Source organism: Octodon degus, unplaced genomic scaffold (genome assembly GCF_000260255.1).
Source record: "Octodon degus isolate 3935 unplaced genomic scaffold, OctDeg1.0 scaffold00136, whole genome shotgun sequence".
Lineage (NCBI taxonomy): Eukaryota > Metazoa > Chordata > Mammalia > Rodentia > Octodontidae > Octodon > Octodon degus.
In genome coordinates this window covers 2,236,464-2,257,280 of record NW_004524712.1, presented here as the reverse complement: position 1 = coordinate 2,257,280, position 20,817 = coordinate 2,236,464, and the positions used below count along the sequence as shown (strand labels likewise).

Genomic DNA, 20,817 nt, shown 5'->3' with positions numbered 1-20,817 from the left:
ATGGTTTTATGTACAGTTGCAGTTGGCTTTATGAAAAAAAAAAAAAAAAAAAAAAAAAGGATTGATCTCTCTCTCTCTGTCTAAGGGGCAGTTCCCTTGTTAGCTAAGTCAGAAGTGGACTGAAGGATCTTCTGGCCCTACAACTAATGAGGCATCACTACAGCAGGCTTACTTCATGCCAAGCACAGTGCTTAAAATGTATGTTGCATCACTGAATCACATGATGACTCTATGACAAAAGCAATCATGTGTTTGTTTATTCATTCGTCTATTCAATATTTAATGAGTTTTCTCTACAATCTAAACTTTGTGCTGTGTTAGGATCCAAGGGTGAACTAGGATCCATGCCCTTGCAGATGCTATTTGACAGACAAAGAAAGAGATTTATTAACTTGTCTAGGACATTCAGCAAGGTCGGTGGATACACTAGGACTGAAAGACAGCGTTTTCCACCACTATCCCAGGCTGCTGCCTAGCACTCTATGAGTTAATGAATGAACGCTCATCCTACATAGCATTACATCATTGCAGTAACCATGCAGTTCTCAATTTTAAACCCACTTGCAGTCACATCACCCATTACTGAAACATGACTGTCATCACAAGGCTCTTCACCTCTCCCGCAGCCCTTCCTTACCTGTGGAAACAAGTCCGAGGGATTCACTCTGCTAAGCATCGCTAAAACAAAGGCAGCTGTTTTCCCCGTCCCAGACTGGCTCTGTGCTATGAGGTTCTGGGGTCTGTAGAAAAGAGGAGGGCACTGGGTGTAAAGTGAACGCAAAAGCGTGGGCATAAATGGAGCTGAGCTCACTGAAGGTAACCAAGTTGGAATACCACTACCCTTGCAACTCACGGGTGGGCCAGCATCATGGGGAGAGCCATCTCTTGGATTTTGGATGGCCTGTTAAATCCCATTGCATAGATCCCTTTCAGTATCTCTTCCTTTCTGTCGAAAAAAAGAGAAAGGAAACAAAAAACATGTATGATCAAACATGTAAAGGCGACGGTTAGTCAAGAGCCTCAGAAATACAGCATGCATTTGAATGGTTTAAAGGTCCATTTCTAAATCAAACCACTTTGCAATGAGTTTAAAAGTAATATTTAGGATTATATCTTTTTTTTTTTTTTTTTTTTTTTTTTTTTTTTTTTGTATTTTAGGGAAGGGTCTACAGGGTGTTCAGGGTCTCACTACTAGATCAGACTTGTAGTGATCTGCCTGTTTATAGCCTCCCAAGAGGTGGGATTAGAGGCACACGCCACCATGCCCAGTCTCAATTGCGGGGCGGGGCCATCACAGCAGGCCTGGGGATTGAACCACTGACCCCTGTACCTGCTTGCAGGCACTTTAATCTGCTGAGCTATTTGGCCAGCTCTAGGATTATATCATTTGAACCTCAACTATCATGCATATATAATCATGCCTCTATGAAGATAAGAAGCTAGCTAAGGACAGGGTAAGGGCCTCAAGTTAGACGTTCTATTGAACAAAGGGAAAAAAAAAGAAAAACCAATCTGAACAAAGGAGTATATTGCATTGTCAGGAGAGTTGTGTTTTCTACATAAGGAGACACCAAAGTGACATTTATTACCTAGTTGTTTTTCACAAATAACTTTTTAATAGCAATTTTCAGAAAAGACATTTTACTGAGCGGACTCTTACCAGTTCTCTGACACTCATTATATTACCTTACCCTCGTAAGGCAGTAGGATAAAGTACTTCTTTCTTGGAATCTTACCCAAAAATGTTAGAACAAGGATGAATCAAGTTGGCGGGAGCACTTTTGCTGGTAGGGACTGGCCTGCGTGGGTGTCCCTGACTGGTAGCTGAACCTGCAGATGACTGGTAATGAATTTTTTAAATCATAAGTAGCCTCTCCTACCACTTAGAAAATATCTGGGCATTAAAATTTTGGATTTTTGCCATGCACTATATGTATCCATATGTTACTGAACCAGGGCATCCCCAAAACTAAGACCCTTATAATGAAGGCCAAACTGGAGGGGAGAAATAAGAATCTGATTACTTGTACTCAAGGGACTCAACAGAATATGGGCTCTTTAAGGCCCAGAAATTCTTTCTAGAGCTGGGGAAAGTCCTGGGGTGAGTGGCCCAGCACTGGTTCAGACTTGTCCACAGGCTCTCCATCCCAGCAACAGGCTGAGGGGGGCACGGAAAAAAGGTCAGTCTTGACTTGCCTGCTGGATGACTTTCCAAAATGCTACCAAACCAGGTCCACTTGGGCCACGGTGCACGGTGGGAAAAACGGACCTGTTTGGTCGCACATATTTGCAACTTTCTCTTTTTGTTAAAATACTTTTCCTTAATGTCAGCTGATAAATCCCCAGGGAATTCAAGATGACTTGGAAAAGTTATTCATTTTAATAATATCTGAAACAAAATATAATTAAGAAAATAATGGTCTATAACTTATCCAAAGGGGATGGTACAGGATATTGAATTCTGATACACACAGAGGCAGTACGGCTATACCTGGCTCAGCTACTTGCCTTTCTACTGCAAGACTGAAATATTTTACCATCCAAACTTCCTGCCTGGAGACTGGGCAGGGTGGTGCGCACCTGTAATCCCAGAGCTTGGGTGGCTGAAAACAGCAGGATCACTACAAGTCCAACCTGTGTAGTGAGACCCTATAGACCCTGTACTAAATACATTTAAAAAACAAACAAACAAACAAAAACCCCTTCTTGACTGCTGTGTAATCCCAGCACTTGGGAGGCTGTCAGGAGGATTGTGTTTGAGACTGGCCTCGACTACATGGTGAGACTTTTCTCAAAAACAAGACAACAAAATAACCCCCTTCCCCCCCAAAAAAAAAGTTCTCAATTTTCTGGACAATTAGAGTATCCTAGTGTTTTTGAGATATTTTATTATTATTATTATTATTATTATTATTATTTTGTATTTTAAGGATAGGGTCTACAGGGTCTCACTATGTAGATCAGACTTATAGCGATTCTCTTGTGTTCAGCCTCCCAAGCTCTGGGATTGCAGGCGCACACCACCATTCCCAGTCTCAATCAACATCTCAGTGCACCCCAGGGGCAGGGCTGGCATGGCAGACCAGGGATCAAACCCCGTCTGCTGCGCTCTGCCTAAGCAGGCGCATGAGTCTGCTGAGCTATCTGGCCGGCCCCTTTGAGGTATATTTTAATTGCATGCAAAATACACACTTTTTTGGTGGCTGCTCAGCCTGCCCTGGGGGGTGGGGTTGGCGTGGCACTGGTGCTGGGGATTGAACCATAGTCCCTGTGCTTCACCTAAGCTTGCCTGAGCATGCACCTTAGACCTCTGAGCTATCTCACCAGCACTACACTTCTTCAAGGCAATCATGACAGGCTTTTATTATTCATAGTTTATTCTGTGCTACGCTTTGGTATTTCCCACACTAAAAGAGTTAAAATACTCACAGCCGTAGTTCTTCAAATGTTTTTACTGAGTAGAGTGGAGAGCTGGGATCCTTTTGCAAGACTTCCACTAGGTGACTGGATTCCACTAAGGACTGACGAATTAACTTGTTTAAGAGTGAATTAGCTGCCAAATCCACTAGAAAAGGAAAAATTAAAAAGGGGGCCATAAAGTCTCCTGAAGACATCTAATAAGTTACTATCATTCAGTGCTTGCATATCAAGTAATTACGCCTACTCTCATCTTTCCTCTAAAAGAAAGTTCTAGAAAAAATGACATAGCACTGGGACTCACTTCTTTCATGAAGATCCAGTTTGTCATGCTCTACCACCACACCGTCCTCTAATCTCAAACTACCAACAGCTATATTCACCACACCTAATTCTTCCCTGCTAGCTGGAAATTCTTAATTCACTTCCCGCATATTCCATTTGAGCGTCCTCTCAAGAAATACACCCTCTCCTAATTCAGTACTTCTCCTCATAGTCACTCTTCATAAACAAAATAGAAACAAAGTTGTTTTCTGAGATACTAGTCATTCTTTTTTTTTTTGGCAGAACCGGGGATTGACTCAGGCCCTTGCGCTTGCCAGGGAAGCGCTTATTCCACTGAGCCATCCTCCCGGCCCCTCAGTCCTTCACATTGTAAAAGTAATGATAAACCCAAACAGGATGCTAGCGGATATATGCAGATGAATTTATCTCCTACCTATATCATCTTCATCATCATCTTCAGGATTAAGAGAATCATCTAGATGGGTAGAAAAGAAACAATAAATATAGGTAAATGTTGAGCAGAAATGTAGAGTGTACCATTCCAATTTTTTTCCCCCAGCTCTACAGTGCATACCAAAAGACTCATCTCGTCCAAAAGTGGATAAAAATGATTGAGAACGTAGCAGTGGGCGTTCAATGTTAAATTAAGGTAAGTCAAAAGGTTTCAGCTGGCAGGGATTTGATGCTAGCAATGCTTTTTAACTAACTGAGGCCAGTCAGCTTTACCTTAGCAACACTCACCTATGTTTGGGACTGTGGTATTCTTAATACCCAGAAGGTTCTTCCGGGGATGGATGAGATTTGAAAACTATTGAAAGACACAAATTTTAACCAGTATTAGGAAGCTGCCCAGCGGTCCTCCACCAACAAGAAACGGATATAGTTCAAGGAAGACCTCCCCCAGCAATGGTTTCCCTTGCAATGTTAGGTACCTACTGATTCCTTTGCAGAACAGGGCTTCTGCATGAATTATTTAATATCAGAGACCTTGTGCAGTCTCTGCACGTGAAGCTCCTGTTTGGCCTCTAGCTTAAACATGGACAGTATGGGGTGGGGGTTGGAGCACCGACAAGAGGATGGCGACTAAGAAAGCGTGTTGGTAAATAGAAGACGGCCAGCTGAATGGCTAAATTACAGAAGAACACTCAGAGGACTACGCATCAGCTGCTTTCCTTCCCCGGATTTCCAGGTCTCTTCATTTGGCCCACTCAAAGCGAAGGTCTGATCTCTCAGAGTCGTTTTCCGTGGCCTCCTCCAAACCCACCCCACGCCCCGCTCCACAATTTGACACCCCACTTCACACGGGAGCAGGCGCTTCCCGCCTGTCCCCAGGAGGTTTCCCTCTGCCAGGCCCGGCCGTCGCCCCCGCCCCTTCCCTCCCCTGCTCGGTGGCGGTTACTTGGCTGCTCAGCCGCTCGCCGTCCGCCGCCCCTGCGTCGCTTGCCCAAAGTAACGACGCCATAGCTGCGCTCGCTGCTCCCGCCCCCCGCACGTGCTCCCAGCCGGGCTCGAGGCAGGGCTCGGGCGGCTCCGCGGCCAATGGGCGCGCTCCGGGGGCAGGCCCAGCGCCGCGACCACCCGCCGCGCGGCGCGCAGGCGCGCTGGCTCCGCCGAGGAGGGGCGGGGAGGAGCGCAGAGGAGCAGCTGGGGACGCGAGCCGGAAGATTCCCGGAGCCTGCGATCCGCCAGGAGGGAGGAGGCACGCTGCAGTAAATGCTGGCCAGCCGCTGACCTCTGCGGGGTCAGCCCATCCGCTGGGGACTTTAGGTGGCGGCTGCATTCTAGTGATCCGAGTTCCACATCCTCTACCCCGCCTCGCGGTGCCCAGACTGTAGTACTCCCGGAGGTGAGGCTGCGACTCAGAGCCTGCTTCAGGCTTTCTACCCAAGTTTTGTCCCTGGCATTTCCGCCTGCACTTTAAAAGGTGTAAGAAAAGCTAGTAAATCGCACAGGAACGTCGAGAAGTTTGATCTGATGAAAGCACTGAATGCGCAAGTTGCGGAAAGAGGACAGAGTTGCAGTGCTAACTCCTGTTCCTGCCCTCGGTTCCTGTGCTGTTTCCCTACAGCAGCGTGTTTTACTTTTTATTCTGAGATGTCTTTTGCTAAAGCAACTCCGAGCGAACTTTTTCTTTCAGAGTAGCTATACTCTGCATGTATTTGCACAATCCAGGGTAGCCCCCTGGCACAGAAGACTAAATTTGGACAAAAACACTCAGTTTTTTCACTTTTCTAGCTAGAATTTTGGGAGTTGACTTAGCGTCTCTGGAATTGGGTACCAAGCCACAATTCCCAACAAACTGTCACAATGCTCTCTCCGTGGTGCTGAAGCAACGCTGCCCATCCTGTTCCGCCAGTCAGGGTTCTTCAGTATTTTGTTTGAAGGTTATTTCTTTCTTAGTATTTAGTTTTGGGTTCTAATCGTAAACGTGTTTGTCTGAATAGATACTTTTTACTATTAAACTAGGCAAAAAAAACCCCGGGCCAAGACTTTCAGTTTTGCTGTAAGTTTAGTAGATATTTGCAAGTTAGCTCTTTTCTATTTCTCTCTCTTTTTTTTAAGCACAACACTAGACATTCTTTTTGTTTTTGTACTACCATAGGCTCTACATCCTGTCCAGTAGGGGTAGAGAAAACGGTGGCTTCCCTGGAGACCCTCCAGGTTGCAGATTCGGCTTCAACCTTGTACTCCTCCTCGGAACTACATTTCCCACAACCGAGCGCGGCGCCTCCCGTGAGGCCTTGCGAGCGCCAGCAACAACTTCCTGCTTCTCCGGAGGCCGCGAGGCCCGCGACCCAGGAAGGTAAGTGTGCAGGTAGGTTTGTGGCTGAAGGGTTATTTCCACACCCTCCCTTTCCATACATTGGGCTTCTCAAGAAAGCTCTGGGGTGTGGACGTGGAACCTCGCTTAGGATCATTTATTTTTCTTTTGGGCTTGGTACTTCTGGAAGAAAGTCGAATTAATTCGACTCAGCAGTTTAGAGTCTTTGGACTGGAGTTGAATCTGGGCTGCACGAAAAATGTGCTCAGAAACTTAAAATCTAGAAATCGGGGGCCCAGTAGGCTGTGAGAGGGGAAGGAGGAGTGGCAACAATTTTCAGATCGTTTGGAGAATTGCTTTAAACGCCGAAATTGCCTTTTCAATATTATATTTTAGATAGTGCATAATGATCATACGCTTCATAGGGAATTTGTACCAAACATAATTATTGTGTCTCTTAATCTTTTACCATTAGGAAATATATATATATATATATTTTTTCACTCATTTATTTTTGAGATTGACTCGCTTTTTTAAAACTTAAAGTGTTAAACATCTGATGCTTCAGTAAATGCGTCTCACATGTTTACCTTCGTGGCAGTTTGGTGGCCCTCCCCGTGTGCCATGTAATGTCTCGAAGCTACTGCAGCTCACCCTGAGGAAAGCGTGGTGCGCTAGAGAAGCACACAGAAAATTTGACTCACTAACCTCGCTTCCGGGCCTAATTCTTCAGATAATAATTGGACTAAACAAAGATAACCTACGGTAACTTCGATTTTTGGCAATTTTAACACCCTCCAAAAGAAATTCACTTAACTGTAAAAAAACCCAACCAACCAACCCCCCCTCAAACCCACCATGTAATTGGTTTTAAAAACAACAAATGACCCAGTTTTCAATTTTCCCGGGCTGTTTGTAAAAGTAGATGGATTTCTGCCTGTTACATGCTTCACTTCACTTGCATCGTTAGTTTCCATGGTCTTACACCGCCTTTTAAGGAGACATCCGTTGTTGGTGGACAGGTTGCAACTTTTACATACCTGAAGTGAGTAGGTCCCACTTCCGAGACAGATAACATCTCCTCCTGATACGTGCCTAACAAGCTGGCTGAATATATTATGTCGACTCAAAATATACAGTATGTGTTGTAGCAATGGTGGTCATTTCATGTTCAATTTTTTCAACCGGCTATTTCTGCTCTCCCCCTGCAAGCTTTTCAGTTAAAAATAATTTCCAGATCTCAGATATTACTCAAATTAGAACTGTCAAGAATGTAAACTGCAGAATAAGGTAACCAGAATTAGTATTTTGATCTCTACCCAAATAATTTAGATTAATTTTGGCATTTATGTTTGTCTGTGATTCCAAACATTAGTATTCTGAAATTATGTTGTAGGGCAGGAATGACCTTCAAGTGACAGGTATAGTTCCAAAGCAAATCTGTAGCAAACTCTAGAAAGGATAGCATTCCAGAACTGACAACTGGAGTTCTATCACTAAATTATCTCTGAAAGAAAACTTTAAGGATCCCATGTCAGGGGTTATTTTGAGGCATGTATTCAAAAGCATTTTACATAGTTGCCTGGATTTACTACTTTAATAATGGAGATTTCTGTCCCGATCTTTCTTTCCTCTAGCATTGTACGGAAAAGGTTTGTGTTCCCTCCCTTTGGTGCTCATTATTTCGGTGATGAGAGTGTGATGGAGAGTATGACCAGAGGCAGACTCACAACCTAGGTTTGAGATCTTACTTTGGGAAGCATTCGCTAAAATTAAGATTCAAACATGCTTTAATAGTTTCCAAAATTCTTTAATAGGTAAACTTAATGCCCATCAACTTTAAACCACATTTAGACACAGTACTCACACTGGCCCAAAATAAAAAGGCTTTCAAACACAAATGGTGCATACTAATTTTACAACATAGGAAGCCCAGATAGGTTTTTCTTGTAATTTCTGTATTTGACAGTGGCAATTTGGAAGTTAAGTTGTATCTGATAGCTGTATGACACACAGCAGGGGAAGACTAATGGTGGGTGAAATCCTTATTCTATAAAACATTCTGTGAACTTTTAAGGCAGTTGTTTCTATTTAAAAGGAAAGGGATAAAGAACCAGGATATCCTAAATAATCCTGAAGGAGAGACAGGTTTTAAAGAGTTATGAAGAAAAAGGGAAGGGAAGCTTCCTGGGCATGTCACCATTTGCAAGGTCACAACGAACACCCCAACGAATGGCGTATCTTTTTTTCTCAGTTGGTACTACGTAATTGTTTGGAACATACACACGCTGAGGCTTAGGCTGGGGTTCTGCTCTGGAAAGAAACCTTTCTCGGATACCCCACCGTACCTCCTTCCTGTGATCTTCACCAGGCAACCGCATTGAGTCCCATTCCCTTTTGTATTCAAAATAGCGGGCTACCCGGTCTGTCTTGCCCCGGTTTCGGCTTAACTGGTCCAGCCTTGGGAGAATGAAGGACTTGGGTCTGCTGGCAACAATCAGGTCTTGTTCATAAGCTGGAGGGCCCATTCCCTCTCCTTGTAGATAGCAAATAAATTGATCTTGTGAAATCCCTTGATATTCATGTGGCTGATTAAAGTTTTGCAAAATATCCACTGGGGACTCCCTGTCTTCCTGGAACTGCAGATTCATCAACCTTTGTTTTAAGTCCCAGAGATCTGTATCACTTTCTGTGCCGCACTCTGATTCACTGATAATGGACTCATCTGTCACTAACACTTCCCCATCTGGCTTTCTACGCAGCACCTTTCTCTTCATCACTGGCTTTCGGAGTCTTTGAGAGGCCTCTGAGACTGTTTGCGAGGTGCCAGGACTGTCTACGTGGGGGTGCTGCAGCTGCACAGGAAGCGCAGTTTGCTTCCCTGGGGCTACCGAGGCTTTACTGTAGGGATCATATTGGATAGACTGGGCCTCTCTCCTGACATCTCCCTCACCCTGCCCTGCGCAGATATGCGCAAAAGCTGTGGCAGCTGCTAACGTTCTTTCTTCAGGGTCCATACTGGCCCACTTCTGTCTCTCAGGTCCTGTGAGTTGCTCCATTGCTTCCCCAACACCGTACGACTGTCTGCAGGAGAGAACACTGGTCAGCTTTCTGATAAATTTCTAACTCACTCCACTTCAATTTCAGAGTCAAATGGCTAAGGCATTATTAACTCAGTAATTATGAGTATAGGAGTAGTATTGAGACAGTTTAAGAGGGTCATTAACTCAGCTCTGTGTAGCCTGCTGCCTGCTTTCTGTTCTCATTCACTCCCACTTCTACTGCCTTGCTGCCTTTAGCAGCTCCTATGGCAAGATGAGTTCTAGTATAATAAAAGCCTAAGACTACACGTTCTAGGATATGCTGCTTGGTGTATTTTAATGTAATGTGCTTAAAGGGTACTTTACATATCTGGGATTATTCTACATGCTTAACATTTATTAAGTCATGTAATCATCACAACTGTGGGCTTAGTTCCTTTCCACAGCTGAGCAACAAGACACAGAAGTTAAATACCTTCTCCAGAGTTACAGATAGTAAGTAGCGCAGCTGGATTTTCAGTGTCAGATTGAGTCCCTGCTTTTAACCGTAAGTGTGACACCACCTAAGCAACCATCAGGAAAGTAGTAGAGTGGTAGCATCTACTCCCTGGGCTTTACTACTTTTTAACACCTTTAGCTACCAAGTAAGTCTGTTCATTCTAGTAACCTACCACAGAATTTTAAATTCTAATCAACCAGCTGAATAGCCAGTGTTTTACATTAGATTTAAGACAAGTAGCTATTGCCTACTTCCTTATGTACCCTTACTATTTTAAGCAAAGATATTTCCTCTCCCTGCCCGTTTCAATCTCAAAGACAATTCTGCATGATTTGTCTGTAATTTTCCATATCACATGTACATTTTTTATACACTGTAACTGAGCTCTGAATCTTAAGAGATTCATGGTGACCTAGCACATGTAGACTTACCTCATTTTGTTTAAAGTTGCATCAAATTCCAGTGTGTAGATGTACTAGAATTTATTCAGGCAGTTTCTTACTGACCTAATTTAGGCTTATAGTCACTTGTTAAAAACCAGCGAAGATCTTGTAAGTTTCAAACATACTGTGTAGATGTTCAATTTTGAAAGTGGCTAAAATGCTTACCTCTACAAAGTTATGCCAATAATATATTAATAAAGCTTAGTTCTCTACTGCTTCTCCAAAGTGCTATTCTATCCCACTTTCTTGTCTTTGTAATCAGTTCTATGAAAAATTGTTCTTACATACTTTCCATTTATTTAACTTGAGTAAAACCGAACACTGCTTTATTTGTAAGCTTTTTTTTCTTCTGCGAAGTGGTTGATCTAGCCCACGTACCTCTCAGGTTGGACTCCTTCTCTTGTTTTTGTTAAAAATTGGTTATACATTTATTATATATCTCCTATATATATATTAATTTGCCATCATTTTCTACCTCTCAGCTTATCTTTGAACTTTATAGTTTGCAAGTAGTAGTAATTTTTATTTTTAGGTATTTCACATTTTTTGGTTTTCTTCTTTTTTTTTTTTTTTTTTTGGAGAACGGGGGATTGAATTTAGGCCCTTGCACTTGCCAGGGAAGCGCTTATTCCACTGAGTCATCTCCCTGGCCCCACATTTTTTGGTTTTCTACTGTTTCTGAGATTCTAAAGTTCTGCATGTAGAAAAGCCTTTCCCACTACAATATTTTAAGAGTTTATGTGAAGTAATTCAGCTTTTTTTTTTTTTTTTTGTCATACTGGGGATCAAACTCGGGACCTTGCACTTGCCAGCCAAGTGTTTATGCTGCTGAGCTATCTCCCTGGCCCTAATTCAGCATTTTCTTCCGCTACTCTTATAGTTTCATTTTCACATTTAAAGGTTTGAACTACAGACAAGGAAAATCAAAGGACCCAAAACTGTATACCAGGATTACAATGTGGATATCTAAATTGCATCATTAAACTGACTTATGTAACTGGTAACATAGAAAAATCTTGTCAGAACAGTACTTTTGCTTAAAAAGATGAATACTGCTTAATTACCTTTTTTCTGCCATCAAAACTTTAATATAAGAAAATCTTGTCTCTAGGTTTCTACTGCCAATGTGAAATATAAACATTCATAATATGTCTTCAGTTAGGCTGGCTTCTGTTGTACCACCTATAAAATAGAATATTAGATGACAGAATGTACACAATGAATATCTGATACTGAAAAGCAGTAGAAACTCAGTTATAAGTAGCCCATAGAAAGAACTCATGGGGCCAGCCAAATAGCTCATAGATTAAAGCACTTATAAGCAGGCTTAGGGGCCAGGGGTCCCATTCCCAGGCTGGCCCCGCCCCCTGGGCGTGGCAGCACACGCCTGTAATCCCAGCTCTTGGGAGGCTGTAAACAGGTGGATCACTACAAGTCTGATCTAGTAGTGAGACCCTGAACACCCTGTAGTCTCTTCTCTAAAATTAAAAAAAAAGAGAAATGATTAGAAAATTTGAACAAATATAATGAGAAACCAAAAGGAAATATAAGGAAAATATCAGTAACACAAGTTCTCAATTCATCTGTTAATGAAAACTAAGAAAATGAAATCTATAGGTAATGGCCCACAATTTTTAAAAGAATAAAAAGAAACTAAATAAATATTTTTCTTTTCCCATATACATTGGTCAGGTAAGTTTTAAGAGAATTGAGTAATTAGCTGTTCTTTATATCTTCGGGCAAGCACAAATCTATATTCTTTTTTTTTTTTTCTTGTATTTTAGTGAAGAGCCTACAGGGTGTTCAGGGTTTCACTACTACTTTGGACTTATAGTGATACATACGCCTGTTTACAGCCTCCCATGAGCTGGGATTACAGGCATGTGCCACCAGCCACCATGCCCAGTCCCAATTGTCCTCTCAGCGTGCCCCGGGTTCGGGGCCGGCACGGCAGGCCTGGGGATCGAACCCCGGACCCCTGCGCCTGTTTGTAGGTGCTTTAATCCACTGAGCTATTTGGCCGGCCCTACAAATCTATATTCTTACTCTTCAGCATCAAATTTAATCTCGCATGCGATCTGAATGTGACAGTGATATTACCAGAGAAAGTAACACTGAAACTGTTATTATTTGCTTTCTTTTCAAGTAGGTGGAACGGTAGGGTTCGTTTACTCCTGGGGCTGCCGTACCATGGCTGAAACAGACACTGACAGAAGCCAGATTGAGAAACTCTTAAAAAGAGTACAAGAACTGGAGCAAGAAGTACAAAGACTTAAAAAAGAACAGTCAAACAACATCAAAGACCCAAACATTAAAGAAAATTCTTTAGGATCTGCAAAAGCTAAGCGTGCATTTGATTTCAGTGCCCACAGCCGAAGACATGTAGCCCTAAGAATAGCCTATCTAGGCTGGGGATACCAGGGCTTTGCTAGTCAGGAAAATACAGACAACACCATCGAAGAGAAGCTATTTGAGGCTCTGACCAAAACTCGACTGATAGAAAGCAGACAGACTTCCAACTATCACAGATGTGGGCGGACGGACAAAGGAGTTAGTGCCTTTGGTCAGGTAAGGATCACTATACTGTTTCTCAAGTCAAGCAGGACCAGGATATCTGGGTGTACATACTGAGAACTGAGATTATTTTATTGGATCTCTAGAATTCATTATCTTTCCCCTAATTCCACAGGTGATTTCTCTTGACCTGCGGTCTCAGTTTCCAAGGGACAAAGATTCACAAGATCTTAACTTCAAAGATGAAGTCGATGATGCCAAAGAGATCCGTTATACCCACATCCTCAATCGGGTTCTCCCTCCAGACATCCGTGTCCTGGCCTGGGCTCCTGTAGAACCGAGCTTCAGTGCTAGGTTCAACTGTCTGGAACGCACTTACCGCTATTTTTTCCCTCGCGCTGATTTAGATATTGTAAAGATGAATGATGCAGCTCAGAGGTACGTTGGTACCCATGATTTCAGGAACTTGTGTAAAATGGATGTAGCGAATGGAGTGATTAATTTTCAGAGGACTATTCTGTCTGCTCAAGTACTACTAGTGGGGCAAAGCCTAGGTGAGGAGAGATGGCAAGAACCTTTCCAGTTATGTCAATTTGAAGTGACTGGGCAGGCTTTCCTTTATCATCAAGTCCGCTGTATGATGGCTGTCCTCTTTCTGATTGGCCAAGGAATGGAGAAGCCAGAAGTTATTGATGAGTTGCTGAATATAGAGAAAAATCCCCAGAAGCCCCAATATAGGTAAGTTAAACCAAACCAAACTAAACCATACAGCACAACACTCTCCTCCATGTTGACTGAATGTAGCACTGAGTCACTGATTCTGTGTTGAAGCTTTTACTGTCACTTTCAGAATGTGAGGAACATGTGGGCTGTGCTCGGCGTAGTATCGTCTCATTTTCTCATTTTACCACATTAGTAAGGAAACACGTTTGGACCAGGCTCTTTAGTTAAAAGGACATTCATTCTCACATCTTTTTTTAAATTTATGTTAACAGCTATTGTTAGCTTGTAATGAAATTAAAACATGAACATTCAAACTTTGTATTAAATCTTCCTTGGTTTTGTATTATTAAATAGCCATATGCTACTCTGTTTTTGAATTTTTTCATTTTTTTGAGAATAGGCTGAGGTCACATACATAACATTAACCACTTTAAAGTGTCACTCAGGCAGTGCGTTCATGTATTGATCATTCTAAGCATTGCTTGGGCAAATGTCATTTCAACTAGTTGATTCTTGCTTGCATAACATAACACTTGTATGTTTGTTTTATATTTACTGTTTTTGCATTTTTAAATTTATATTGTATTAGCCTTGATATTTGTTTCTAATGAAATCTAATAAGGTATGGTTATTTTATTTACTAAATCACATTTGTGAAAAATAACGTTTGTGCTAAAATCTATAATGTACTTATAATAAGTACATTAAATACAATTTTTGTACTTCTCCAGCACTCAGTGATATTCTTTTGCTATACAAAATGGACCCATTTGGAATATTTTGACTGAATAGGAAAGAATTACCAAAAGATGTACAAAACAAAAAACTGAAAAAGGGAGAAATGTTAGCATATCAGGAAAAAGTCAACTATTCCTGATACAGAAATGATAGAACTTGTATGGGTGGTGTTGTGAGAGCTGACCATTGTCTAACAAGCTATCAAAAAGTGAGGGAAAAAATACTATAATGTACTTTCTGGACCAAACAATATGGAACTTGTTTTGTTATTCAAAACAAGGGGGTTCAAAAGTCATTTACAATTTAGATTAGGTCTAAGCTAGATCTAGTAGATGAAATAATTGAAAGATAAGGGCTAGTGAAATGCCAGCCACGGAAGAATGTATGCAATGTGTTAATTATTGAAACTGTCCTACCAATTTGGTTTGGAACTGTCTCATTGCTATTTGTTTCTCAATAAAATTATGGGAAAAAATAAAAAGAAAAAGAAGGGCAAAGAGACAAGCAAAAAAAAAAAAAAAAAAAAAGCCAACCAGGACATCCATTATTGACCTTGTCACCATTATGTTTAGTAGAGAGACATTTTATAGAAATTTTATCACCCACAGGAAAGGAAAAGCCAACACAACAGTGTAAAGTATGTTGTTTAAAGTAAGACAATTAATACAAAAAGAATTTGGAAAGATATTGTAACACTACACTGTGTATTGAATGTTTTAAGATATACCGTACACAAAAATTATTGAACAAATTTGACAAAATTGTCATTTTTATATTTCCTATTATAAAAATTAATGAAAAAGTATGCAATTTTTGGTCATCCTGTATTTTAATAAATGGACTTGTAAATGGCTAATTCATTAGCAAGCCAAGAAAGCCACCAATACATTTGGATAATTACTATCAACTTTTAAAAATTTTGTAGCAATGTGATAGACATGTCAACTCATTTCTAGGTGATCTGTTATCACTGATACTTACCTAGCATATGTCATATTGACCCATGTTTTATTGCATTTAAAAAAAAATAGAGTTTGTATTTAAGCTTAGCTGTTAGGTAACACCAACATCGGTGTCCCCCCATCTTCTAACTCAACGAAACTTAAGGATTTGAAGAACGTTGGTAGTTATGTATTCTCATAACCGTTTCTTTTTCTCTAGCATGGCTGTGGAGTTTCCTCTAGTCTTGTATGACTGTAAGTTTGAAAACGTCAAGTGGCTCCATGATCAAGAGGTTCAGGAGTTCAATGTTACTCACCTGCAGCAGCTATGGGCTAATCATGCCGTCAAAAGCCACATGTTATATAACATGCTGCAAGGGTTGGACTCTGTTGTGTTACCCTGTACAACAGGACCGAAGATGGATGGAACAACAGAACGGAGAAACAGTAAGCCCTCTGTCATAAAGCAGACCAGTGCCTTTGTAGAAGGAGTAAAAATGCGCAAGTATAGACCCCTCATGGATCGCCCCAAGTGCCAAGGACTGGAATCCCGGATCCAGCATTTTGTTCGTAGAGGACGCATTGAGCACCCACATTTAGTCCATAAGGAAGAAACAAAAGCCAAAAGGGACTGTTGTGACACACTTGAAGAACAGAATACTATTTTGGAGAAACCAAAGAAGAAGGTCTGTGTAGACGGGGAAATTAAAAGCATCATTTAATCACAGCAAACACATGAGGGTCTAAGCGACTACAACCTGTTAGTACAGGCAGGCAGAAAAGAAATGCAGAACATTTCATTGCAGGAAGTTGTGGAAATTCTCACGATCACCTCTTAAAAAAAAATTGTAAGGCCTGATTAAGGAAGTTCTTAAGAAAGAGACCAAGCTGGCTGTGGTTGTGCATGCCTGTAATCCCAGCTCTCAGGAGATTGAGGCAGGAGGACCACTGTGAGTTCCGAGTACACTACTATACAGTGAGTTCAAGGCCAGTGAACAACAAAAGATTGAGACCAAACATTTTGTCATTCCTGTCCAAAGGAGTAAAAGAAAAAGCAAAAAGTGATTATAATTTATGTACATCTAGAAACATGTGCCTTGTGTTTAAATTCATTAAAACTTGATTCCACAAATGTCTAATTTGTTGCTATTCTCATCTGAATAGTTCCTATAAAAATCTGTGCCTACATGTCTTATTTTCTACGACTGAATTTATACGTATGTTTTAAGTTCAGTCAGTTAAGGATTAAGTTGGTGTCACGCCAGTGTGAATTTACATCAGTAAGACACAATCTCTCCGTCCTCACACGTGCAAATCTAGTGCAGAGGTAAATGTTCTGTGAACTAGAGTAAAGTAAAATCTTAGGTTCTGTAAAAAAAAAAAAAAAAAAGATCTGATCTATATTCTTTGACAACCACTTAGAAAAGTAAAAACCATTCTTGGCTCGCACGCCAGTGTTTCCAACATCTGGACCACCTATAGTTAAAGGGTAGTTTTAACAGAAAGGAGCTATTTAGGCTTAATCTTGCAGAACGCCTGGGAAAGGGCTAACGTGACACACCACTGCATCAGGGGCAAAAGACAGTTTCTGTAAAGGGTTAGAGGTATATTATTCAGCTATACATAATACAGATTGAGTGACAAAGGCATAGCTGAGAAAAAAAAAAGGGTCATATTTGGAGAGCCTGTATTTTTCTTTAAAAGCTTTAATTTTGCCTGGAGAGGCCAGTAAAGAAAATTTAAGTTAGACTTCTATATAGCAAAAATAATGCACAGAGTATACTTTGGGTGGGAAATGGGTAAAACTGAGGGCAGTGGAACCAGAAAGGAGGCTGTTGGCATAAGCAAGGCAATAAATGGTGCTCCGGAGCATCTGTAGTAAGGGGCGTGGGCGGAAGTGGATGACAGTAAGGAAGCAGAAGCAGCAGGTCTGTGTTCAGTGTGTAGTACCACAGTAGGGAGGCTTTCAGGATAACCTCTGGTTTCAGACATGAGCTCCTGTGTGGTTTACTACAGACTGACAGGAAAAGGAGGTGGGCCTTTGCTTGTTCTGAAAGCAAAGGTAATACTTATAAAAAACTAGTATGTACTCAAAAGACTTCCAAGTTCTTAAATAATATCTCTGGCCTTTGTAACAAGATAAAGATGAAAGCAAATTAACTGAGACTTCTGTTTCAGGAATAGTTCTCTCACTGTAGTGTGTGGCCCATGTTTACAATTATCTCCTCCTCCTGAGAGCCAAAGTTTTATTTACCAATCAACAATCCTATATTTAAGACTCCAGAGGTACAAATATGGGTTCTATCATCAAACTGTTTTAGGGTAATTACGGAGGATGGCAGAATATCTTACATAAGGACAAACCTGCATTACTTTTCTATTTCTTACCTTATTTTAGTGTATCTTGATTGGCGTTAATATTCACATTAAAAACCTAGGGAAAATAAAAGAGCTTAAATCATTCCTCATTTTAAAGTCAACTCTAAAACAATGGATGAAATACAGGATGAAAGGCACTCACTGATTCTGCAGACACGAGACGATCAGGGTCTCACACTTTAAATACAATCTTTTTAAAATTCACTAGTCTATACTATCAAATCTAGGGTATGATTTGGTGACTTCATTTTTGGTAATACTAGAGAAAAAGGTCAGATGGACTGAAAAAAATCCTGAGAGTATATTAGAAAAATTACTTATCAGAGTTCAGTGTACAAATTCTAAAGTCTGACCTATAGTAGGGACTAAGTGTTAAACTCAAGTACAGTTTAGATTTTACTTTTTCCATTTTTAAAATGGAATTATTTCAATGGGTTTATATGTACAAATAGTCCTTTGTAGGAAGTCTGAGTTAGGATTTTTGACACTACATTTTTTTTAATGGGATGTACATTATACTATAATCAAAAGTATTTGTTCTTTTGTGTTTAAATTATGTCAGATTCTCATTTTTTCCCCTTGAACGTAGGTAGAGACATGTTTTGTTTTTTTTTTTTTTTTTTTTTTTTTTTGTGAGAGAGAGAGAGAGAGAGAGAGAGAGAGAGAGAGAGAGAGAGAGAGGTGTGTGTGTGGCCAGCTCAGCCCACCAGGGGGCGGGGCTGGCTGGCATGTGGTGCTGGGGGATTGAACCGTGGTCCCTGATGCTTTGCCAAGCTTGTTCTAAGTAGGTGCTTCAGACCACTGAGCCATCTCTCCAGCCCAGTAGTAGAGACATGTATGCGAACAATAAAATGCAAACTTGAAAAATCCATAGGTCACTGTATCTTTTTCTTTCTATAAAAACAAGACAATCTTTCTCTTAGAAACACAGCAGTTAGAGCAACTTGTGTCTTGCCAATGAAAATGGATATTAATCAAAATACCTAGCAATATCTTTCCTTCAAAAATCTTAAGTGTTGCCTGGCAAATGCAGGGTCCTGAGTTCAGTCCCCAGTACCGTTAAAAAAAAAAAAAAAGTAACCCAGTGTCCCTGGTTCAGCCAATTTTCAATTTAAAGGATTTCTATGGTGGAAAGGGAAACTTAAAATTCAGATAGCAGTTTGGTACAAGATGGGATTCTAAGCATGAAAAAGGGGGCCGGCCAGATAGCTCAGTGGACTAAAGCGCCTGCTTAGGCAGAGCACAGCAGCTGGGGTTCATCCCTGGCCTGCAGTGCCAGCCCCACCCCCAGGGTGCGCTGAGAAGGCCAATGCGAGCGGGCGAGGAGGCATGCGCCTGTAATCCCAGCACTTGGGAGACTGAATCACTACGAGTCCAATCTATGTAGTGAGACCCTGTAGACCCTGTACTAAAAATACATAAAAATAAATACAAATAAAAAAAGGTGGGCACTACAACAGAGTTACTATGTTTCTATAGCATGGGACAGTTAAAAAAAAAATCACAGCATTGTCTATCATAAAAACAAACACTATACTCAAGGTGAAAGAAACAATAAACTGGAGGAATTTTTTTTTTTTTTTTTGTATTGGGAATCGAACTCAGGACCTTACTCTTGCCAGGCAGGCACTTGTGCTGCTGAGCTACCTCCCTGGCAAGTTACTAAAAAGTGCAGATCCATAATCCTAACACCGGGAAGCTGAGAAAGGAGGACCCCAAGTTTAAATCTCACCTGCGTAATTCAGCTAGATCTTGTGCAAAATACAAAGTGGTGGGATGTAGCTCAATGCAAAGGTTTGGCTTCAATCTCCAGTATGGGGGTGGGGAGCAGCTTTATTTGGTTCCAGGGAAAGGCATATTTAATACTGCATAAGTTAAGGGTAATGAATTTTTATAGTGGAAGTTTGTAATTCTGAGTTAGAAGTTAAATTGTGCCATACTTTTAAAACCACAATCCACTTCACATAATTTATCGTAAGGCATTAACAACACTAGATGTGGACAGAAGGCTGTGGAGATGGCTTGGAGGTCTAAGCGCCTGCCTGGCAAACACAAGCACCCGGTTCAGTCCCCAGTACTGCATACGTTCCAGGCCACAGAAATCGGGTGCAGCAGTGCACGCCAGTAATCCCAGTGCTGGGGAGGCTGAGACAGGAGGAGCACTACAAACCCAAACTGTGCAGCAAGACCCTGCACCAAGTAAATAAGTGAAGATTAAAAAAAAAAAAATTTTTTTTAAAAAGAATGCAGACATATACACAAATAGCCATTAACATTTTATGCTCAAGAAAAAATTGTAAACAACTTTAATATCCATCATCAGGGGATTCGTTAAATAATGTTTTTAGTACAACAGAACTATAGCAAGAAATCCCACAGTCATTAAGAACTGGCTAATCCACATCTGTATTTGACATGGAAGCATGTCTCAATGTATTCCTAGCTGAACAAGGCATAATCTGTTTTTTAAAACTAATAACTTTATATTAAAATATCCAATTAGCACAAACACATTTTATAAGGATATTCATTATAAATATTCATTAAAGTAATGAATATACCGTAAGTCAACCCAAATGTGAACAGTATTTTATTTGATGGTAATTTATGTCTGGTGGACTTGCAAGCATTTTTTTCTCCTCTAGTGTACTTAGCATTATCTCTTAAATTTATGTCTTTAAAAATACAGGAAAAAAAAAAGCGCACACAAATGCCTGCTTCTCGAATATATCCTTTTAGAATAAATACCTAGGAGGGAAAATGGCTTACAAATTATGGTACAATTAAAACTGTAATGCAAAGTACAAACTAGAAAAGAAGTACAAGCTAGAAAAACTGATTCCCTGACACAGGCTAGAGGGGTGCCTACTGGGTACCGCAAAGCCTTCCCCACCTAAGAGGACGCGCCCGCCGGGACGGCGCAGCCTGCAACTCCTGCGCCCCCGCGCCCAGGCAGGAGGCGCGCGAGTCCAGCCGTCCCCGCAACTTAACGAGCTCTTACCTAAAGATCGCAAAATAAAATATAAAGCACCGAGGATGAAGCTCAGCGAGAGGGTTCTGCGTTCCATCTTCCATA

General features: G+C 41.1%; 3 protein-coding genes across 4 annotated transcripts in view; 1 reads left to right on the top strand and 2 right to left on the bottom strand.

Annotated features, from left to right (window-relative positions):
• The window catches only part of Ddx25 (DEAD-box helicase 25), a 21,312-nt gene extending 16,129 nt beyond the window's left edge, over positions 1-5,183 (bottom strand). Inside the window, exons 1-6 of the mRNA XM_004641396.2 lie at positions 5,102-5,183; positions 4,444-4,510; positions 4,136-4,177; positions 3,430-3,565; positions 854-946; positions 638-740 (exon numbers count right to left, since the gene is read on the bottom strand). Coding sequence (XP_004641453.1) covers positions 638-740; positions 854-946; positions 3,430-3,565; positions 4,136-4,177; positions 4,444-4,510; positions 5,102-5,164 — 504 coding nt within the window. The 5' untranslated portion in view covers positions 5,165-5,183. The remainder of the gene's footprint in view (positions 1-637; positions 741-853; positions 947-3,429; positions 3,566-4,135; positions 4,178-4,443; positions 4,511-5,101) is intronic.
• Positions 5,184-6,468: 1,285 nt separating this feature from the next.
• Positions 6,469-16,486, top strand: Pus3 (pseudouridylate synthase 3). Its single transcript, XM_004641395.2, has 4 exons — positions 6,469-6,505; positions 12,593-13,014; positions 13,136-13,698; positions 15,583-16,486. Exons 2-4 carry the CDS (start codon positions 12,637-12,639, stop codon positions 16,082-16,084), a joined length of 1,443 nt encoding a protein of 480 aa, XP_004641452.1. The 5' UTR covers positions 6,469-6,505; positions 12,593-12,636; the 3' UTR covers positions 16,085-16,486.
• Hyls1 (HYLS1, centriolar and ciliogenesis associated) lies at positions 8,269-20,800 on the bottom strand. 2 transcript variants are annotated; one of them, XM_023701549.1, is made up of 4 exons: positions 20,743-20,800; positions 17,751-17,796; positions 11,511-11,628; positions 8,269-9,547 (listed from the first exon to the last, which is right to left on the bottom strand). In XM_023701549.1, exons 3-4 carry the CDS (start codon positions 11,585-11,587, stop codon positions 8,623-8,625), a joined length of 1,002 nt encoding a protein of 333 aa, XP_023557317.1. In that variant the 5' UTR covers positions 11,588-11,628; positions 17,751-17,796; positions 20,743-20,800; the 3' UTR covers positions 8,269-8,622. The 2 variants fall into 2 exon arrangements, with proteins under 2 accessions (XP_023557317.1, XP_004641510.2); XM_004641453.2 differs by lacking the exons at positions 17,751-17,796; positions 20,743-20,800 and adding an exon at positions 13,536-13,621.
• Between the last annotated feature and the right edge of the window lie 17 nt (positions 20,801-20,817).